At 30.7% G+C, this 6,385-nt stretch overlaps 1 protein-coding gene across 1 annotated transcript in view; it reads right to left on the bottom strand.

Moving 5' to 3' along the window:
• Positions 1-579: 579 nt before the first annotated feature.
• The window catches only part of Phum_PHUM221720 (calcium-activated potassium channel alpha subunit, putative), a gene marked incomplete at both ends in the record, with an annotated part of 42,736 nt that continues 36,930 nt past the window's right edge, over positions 580-6,385 (bottom strand). Inside the window, 10 exons of the mRNA XM_002425781.1 lie at positions 580-660; positions 771-864; positions 2,252-2,407; positions 2,501-2,613; positions 2,702-2,838; positions 2,923-3,024; positions 3,102-3,285; positions 3,368-3,592; positions 3,682-3,853; positions 5,976-6,117. Coding sequence (XP_002425826.1) covers positions 580-660; positions 771-864; positions 2,252-2,407; positions 2,501-2,613; positions 2,702-2,838; positions 2,923-3,024; positions 3,102-3,285; positions 3,368-3,592; positions 3,682-3,853; positions 5,976-6,117 — 1,406 coding nt within the window. The remainder of the gene's footprint in view (positions 661-770; positions 865-2,251; positions 2,408-2,500; positions 2,614-2,701; positions 2,839-2,922; positions 3,025-3,101; positions 3,286-3,367; positions 3,593-3,681; positions 3,854-5,975; positions 6,118-6,385) is intronic.

Below are 6,385 nucleotides of genomic sequence, written 5' to 3' on the forward strand. Positions count from 1 at the left end.
AAACAAATTTACAATTGCGTGTTGCCAACATTAAAAAAAAAAAACCCCAACAACAATTAATCGTCTCTTCGGGGTATTTTTGTAAAAATATCAGGGTTGCCAACTGTTTGAATATCAAATTGAAAAAAAAATTTAATTTTTTTTTTTTTTTGCTTTTTGTTGTCGGGCATTTATTGTTCATAAATCGAGACGATTAAAAAATCAAAAAAAATTTAAAAAAATTAAAAAAAAAAAAACCCGTGATATAAATTCAAAAGGGAGGAATGATTAATTCAATGATAATAATAATAATAATAATAATAATAATAAATGTTTTTCCTGATAAAAGAAAAAAAAAAAAAAACAAAGCTTTCGCGTGGAGATGAAAATAAAATGAGAAGCTTACATTTTTCGAAAACGTCATCTCTCAGATGATTATCATCATCATTATTATTCGTTTCATTCTCTAACGCGATTGTTAATAATAATAATAATAATAATGGAATGAGTGAGATTTATATATATATATATATATATAAAAAAATTTTCAATTTATATGTAGGAGTAAGGTCCATCGGTGAGGGCACTACAAAGCAACAGTCAGGAACTGTCGTCCTTTCCCCGATTTCCTCTGTTTGGTTTATATTCTAAACCAGGATCGAACTGCATGAGTACGAAAACCTGAAATAATAATAATAATAATCACAATCCCCATCACCATTCCCATCACCATGAGTATCGTGCAAATAAATTTTATTTTTTTTTTTTTTTTCCCCGTTCAGTTTTCTCACCTGATCGGTGGGTAACAATGAAAAATCATCTGGAGGATTTGTGATGACGTACCTCTTAGAGGAAGCATCACACGAGGAACTTGTGTCTCTAAACCTGAAAAGGATACGAAAAAAAAAAAAAAAACGAAACGAAATTAATTTTTTTCTTTTATTTTAAATTCTGTCGACGTAATAATAATAATAATTTTAAAAAATCGAATCGTCCGAGTTCGAGTTATTTCGATTAATCGAAAAAAATTTAATTAAAAAAAAAACCTGAAAAGTTTTATCATTGATATATCCATCTACCCATCTATCTATCCATCTATCTATCTATCCATTTATCTATCCATACAACTACAATAAAAATGTACAATTTAATAATAATAATATTGATAATAATAATAATAGTAATAATAATAATAATTAAATAAAGCAAAATAACCTAATTAATTACTTATTATGTATATATATATATATATGTGTACAGAAGAAGAAAATAATAATAATAATAAATCAACTATTTCTATATAGTTTACACGTCTAAATTTAAATAATAATAATAATAATAATATTAATGTAGTGAAGTGATAATAATAATGATGGATAATCCTAAAGTAAATTGTAATTAAATTTCCACACTACCCTAAACTATTCGAATTCTTTCCCGTAATCCTCCTTTACGTTCGTTCCCCCCCCCCCCCGATTAAAATTTAAATTTCGGAAAAACCCGCCAAAAAAAAAAAAAACAAAAAAAAACAAAAACAAAAAAAACAAAAAACAAAAAAAATCATCTCCCCTCGATATGACACTTAAATAGGTAGAAAATTTTTTACGGTGCAAAAAAGCCATGCAAAAAAACAAAAAAAAAAAAAGAATGTTTGGAAGCCATGTTTGTTTTATAAACAAATTACAATTCGACGTGCATCATCATCATCATCATCAGCATCAGCATGAGTCTAGTGTGTGTAAGATGAAGCAGAAGAAATTTTTTTTTTACATCGCCACATACTGTTCTATCATTAAAAAAAAAAAAAAAAAAAAAAAAAACATTAAGCGGTAGAAAACGCGGAACTATCAACGCACGTGCATTTCACGTGATGTCGGTGTCTTATCACGACTGATACCGTGATAATAATAATATCTAAAATACTCGAAATAATGCAAATGTAGCGTGTGAGTAATAACATGCAATCTCATCGCAATAAAAAAAAAAAAAAAAAAAACATAAATGAGTTAGCCATTTTTTTTTTGTTTTTCATTTATCTGCAAAATTTTTAGGTTAAACTGTTAAGTTGCACGACGACAAAAAAAACAAAATGGAGAATAAAACCAGGTATGGAACCAAAACGAAAAAAAATAAAAAAAAACACGAGGAATTTTATCAAAAAAAAAAAAAAAAAAGAAAAATCGAGCGAAGAAAAAGGTGGTGAACGTGAACCTCATTTAGTGATATCGAGGGTGAATCCACCTGGAATTGGAAACAATGTTCATACCGATACCTGTACAGTCCGATGCACAACATCCCATAAGATTTTAATGCTGTAACAAATAAGTCACCGTATTTTCCCGTTTCCCCAAATTGTGCTAGGGGTCCATCGTATAATGATATTTGACCGACTCGACACCTGTCACGATTCGAAAGGCTATCGGACGTGCTGAGGAAAAAAAGAAAAATTTTCATGAAAAACCCCCCCCAAAAAAAAAGAAAAGAAAAGAAAAGGAAGAGGACGGACTAAATCGTCTCGTACCTGTAACCGCCTCGGAGACCCGCCCCTTCGGCTAATATGAGTTCTAATTCCGGTGTGGCACCACCAGTTATTAAAGAACGTATTAAAGTTAAAGCATTTTGATTAAAATATGTCTGAAAAAATAATAAAAATAAATAAATAAATACATAATTTTTTTTTTTTTTTGGTTAAATGTCACGTGACATGTTTAAGAAAGCATACCGTTGACATAAGGGAATCTAGGACGCTAACAGCAAAAGCAGTACCGCAAGCAAAAGGCTGTGTGAGGTAGAGTTCTGTATCTGGATCATCATCATCATCTTGATCAAGAAATTGTACATTGCTGTCGTTTACTAATTCTAAAATAAAAAAAAATTGTAATTTTTTTGTTACCAACTGTTGAAAAAAAAAAAAAAAAAATTGATGTAGAAAATTGAAGGTACCTGTAATCATAGGCACATTGGCTCCATACACTGATCCTCTTCTCTGTAGTACAATCGGACTTCCAATATTTGAATTACTGTCTTGTTCCTGATGCATGCTACCTAAATTTAAAAATGTGAAAATGATTATAATACACGTGTGAATTCATTCCGCCATATTGGAATTTGTCGTCTCTTACTTTGAGTAAGAACACCGATGGTATCATCGAATGTCATTGCCTTAATATTAAGCGAAGCGAGGATTGCTTCCTTATCAGCTAAAGTAGGATCGTCATTGCTGGGCACTTTGGCGGATAGAATAACGCACATGTCGCAAAGGTTAACATTAACTGCTCTCAAGTCGGCTCTACTCAACGGGGAACCCTTTAACACAAAAATTATAAATTTTCTTACCCGATCACCTACCCCCCCCCATTCCCCCCATCGTTCGTTATGGATGACTCACGTTAAGAACCGAAATTTTTGGCAAATTTTGAAGCATTTTCCATTCTCTTCGAATGTAATCAACTGCTCCAACTATAACAACATGCTTTAGCTCGTGATAATGAAAATTAGAAGCTCTAAGTGGCATAACTAAATTTCTAAGGCCAATCAGTGGCGAATCCGGGTCTGCAAATAAGCAAACAACTACGTGACCGTTTAATACGGTCATTGCCGCTTGATTGCGGTCCTGTAAAGAAAACGAAAAACGTTATCAAAATACCACCCCCGTAACACTTAATGTTAATGATAATAATAATAATAATAAATTTGACTAACTAATATGCAGTCTTCTAAATTTTTAGCAGGACTCCAATGGAACATTCCCGTCGAATCGTATTTCATTTCCGTTTTTTCAAAATCGAAATCCTTTGCTTGATCGTCGGCCAATCCGACTTGAAGCCCTCCATTGTTGTTCATATTGTTACCTTGCATGGCCCTGCTCGTTGGCCTAACAAAAATTTACAAAAAGGTCAACTGGGGATCACGACGAAGGGGGAGGGGGGGGCGTGTGAATTTTTTTTTTTTTTTATTATTATTTAGTATACAAAAGACACACAGACACATTCAGCATTCTCATTCCACATTCATTTTAGCATTAAAGAACGGATTGTTTGTTTTTTTTTTAACAGGGGGGAAAACAAGGGTCAAAGGGTCAAAGGTTGTCAAAAAAATAAGGAAGGGTTGGGTGGGTAGGTGGGTAACATTCGTACGATTCAACAACAACGGGGGGTAGTAAAAAAAATTCAAATACGATAAAATACAACAACAAAAAAAAAAACGTTTTTTTTTCACAATATACGTTAATAATTATTTTCTCATAATGTAATCTATGTATATCCGGTAAAGTTTTTTTTTTTTTTTTTTTTTGTTGGCAACAACTAGCCCTAGTTCAATTATCATTATGTTGCGAAAAAAAAAAAAAAAAAAAAAAAAAAAAAACCATGCATGAGGTGGTTTGTGCAAAAATACACTTTTCTTTATTTCTTTTCCTACTAAAAAAAAAAACGGGGGTTGTCGACCTATTTATTATTATCATTATATTATAATATCAATTATGTTAATCATATTTTTTCGTATTGCCCCAATGCTCCTAATAATAATGATAATAATGATAACAATAATGATTTTTTACTTTCTTTCGGATCGACTAAGAAAAAAAAAATTAATTTAGTACTTCGGTAAAAGAAATACAAAAAAAAAAAAAAAAAAAAAAAAGGTAAAAACTACAATCAATTATGCAGGGGGCTACTCGTGCACTTAATAGTAATAATAATAATAAAATTTAATGGGGGGAAAATAAATGAAAAAAAAAAAAAAAAAAAGAAAAGCGCGTAGCGTAGCGGGAAAAAATATGCACCCCACCGTCTTAAACAAAAAAAAAAAATTTATTATTATTATTACTATCATTACACTATCTCTCATCACTTTTCAAAGAGCGCATGCGTAAAATAATAATAATAATAATAATAATAGGGGGTAAGAGAGAGAGAGAGAGAGAGAGAGAGAGAGATTACGTTCCAAAACTATGCTTCGACTAATCGAAGGGTTTATACAAAAAAAAAAAAAAAAAAAGGCACATGAGAGGGTGTTGGAAGGCGGGGGGAGGCATCTTTAATTAAGGTAACGGGGGGGAAAAGGGGGGAAAGAGGGGCGGGGGCATAGCAACATAGATAAACGTAAAAGATAGAAGAAGCGTACATTAGCTTTTTGACCTCATAAGCTAGTTGGTACCCTGCGTAGCCCGAGTCCTCTTGTTGTCCCCTGTAATTAATATCAATGTTGTTGTGTTGTTCACTGTATTAAATACATACACCGTATTAATTAATTAATTAATTAATCAATCAATCATTTATTAATTACAATAATAATAATAATGATGATGATGATGATGATTAAAATAAAATATTAATTTTTATCGTGCCAAAAAGTGTGTGAATTTTGACTTTGAATTTTTTTTTTTTGTAAAATTTTCTCATGCATTTTTCCGAAAATTAGATTTTTAGTTACGATGATGATAATGATGATGATGATAATAATAACTTATTTATTATTTATTAACATTTATGTAAAAATCAATAAATCGATCGTCAAATATTTTTCATTTTTAAAGAGAAAATTATTCGGGGGGGGAGGGGGGAAAGAAAATTCCATTATGTTTTTCAAGTTTTTATGATAAATGATTATTATTATTATTATTATTATTATTATTATTATTATTATTTCTTACTTCCTACGCGATAAAAATAATAATGATAATCATTTTTATTCTGTCGATCGATCGATCCATCGACAGACAGCATCATTATCGTAGTAATTTTTTTTTAAAATTGCGTCGTAAATTACGCGGGGGCGAAGGGGGGGGGAAATTGACTGACTCGGAATAAATCTCTTAAATCGATAATAATAATAATAATTTACTTTGTCATAAATTTTTTTTTTTTATTTACCGAGAGAAAGAAAAGAAAACGCCGTCGTTTGTTTGCACGTACATTTAGAGCGACTCCATTTTTTTTTTTTTTTTCAGGTACGAAATGATGGATAAAAAAATTTTTTTTCAAAAAAAAACTTACCTTCCGTTACTGTTGCTGTTGTATCCCTGTTGTTGATTGGGTGACGACACCGAATTTTTCCCACCGGATTTAACTTTGTTGACTTGTTTCGAAGAAGAATTCACCATCGGAGAGGATCCCCTTTGATTTCTACTTATCAAAACTTAATAAAAAAAAAAAAAAAAAAAAACGGTTTTTATTTTTTATCCGTAGAATTTCAGCGAACTAATAATAATAATGATAATAAAACTTACGAGAATCTTCTCGATCTCGGTCCCCCATACCTAAAACGAAATCAATCACAAAGAAAAAAATTATTAATAAAATCATCGTAATCGCCATTTTTTTCTAAAATTATTATTATCATCGTGATTTTTTTAAAATAAAGATTTAGAAAATAGTGTGAAAGGTTCTAGAACGTCAAGAGGTGA

This window comes from Pediculus humanus, genomic scaffold, assembly GCF_000006295.1.
Source record: "Pediculus humanus corporis 1103172107574 genomic scaffold, whole genome shotgun sequence".
NCBI lineage: Eukaryota > Metazoa > Arthropoda > Insecta > Psocodea > Pediculidae > Pediculus > Pediculus humanus.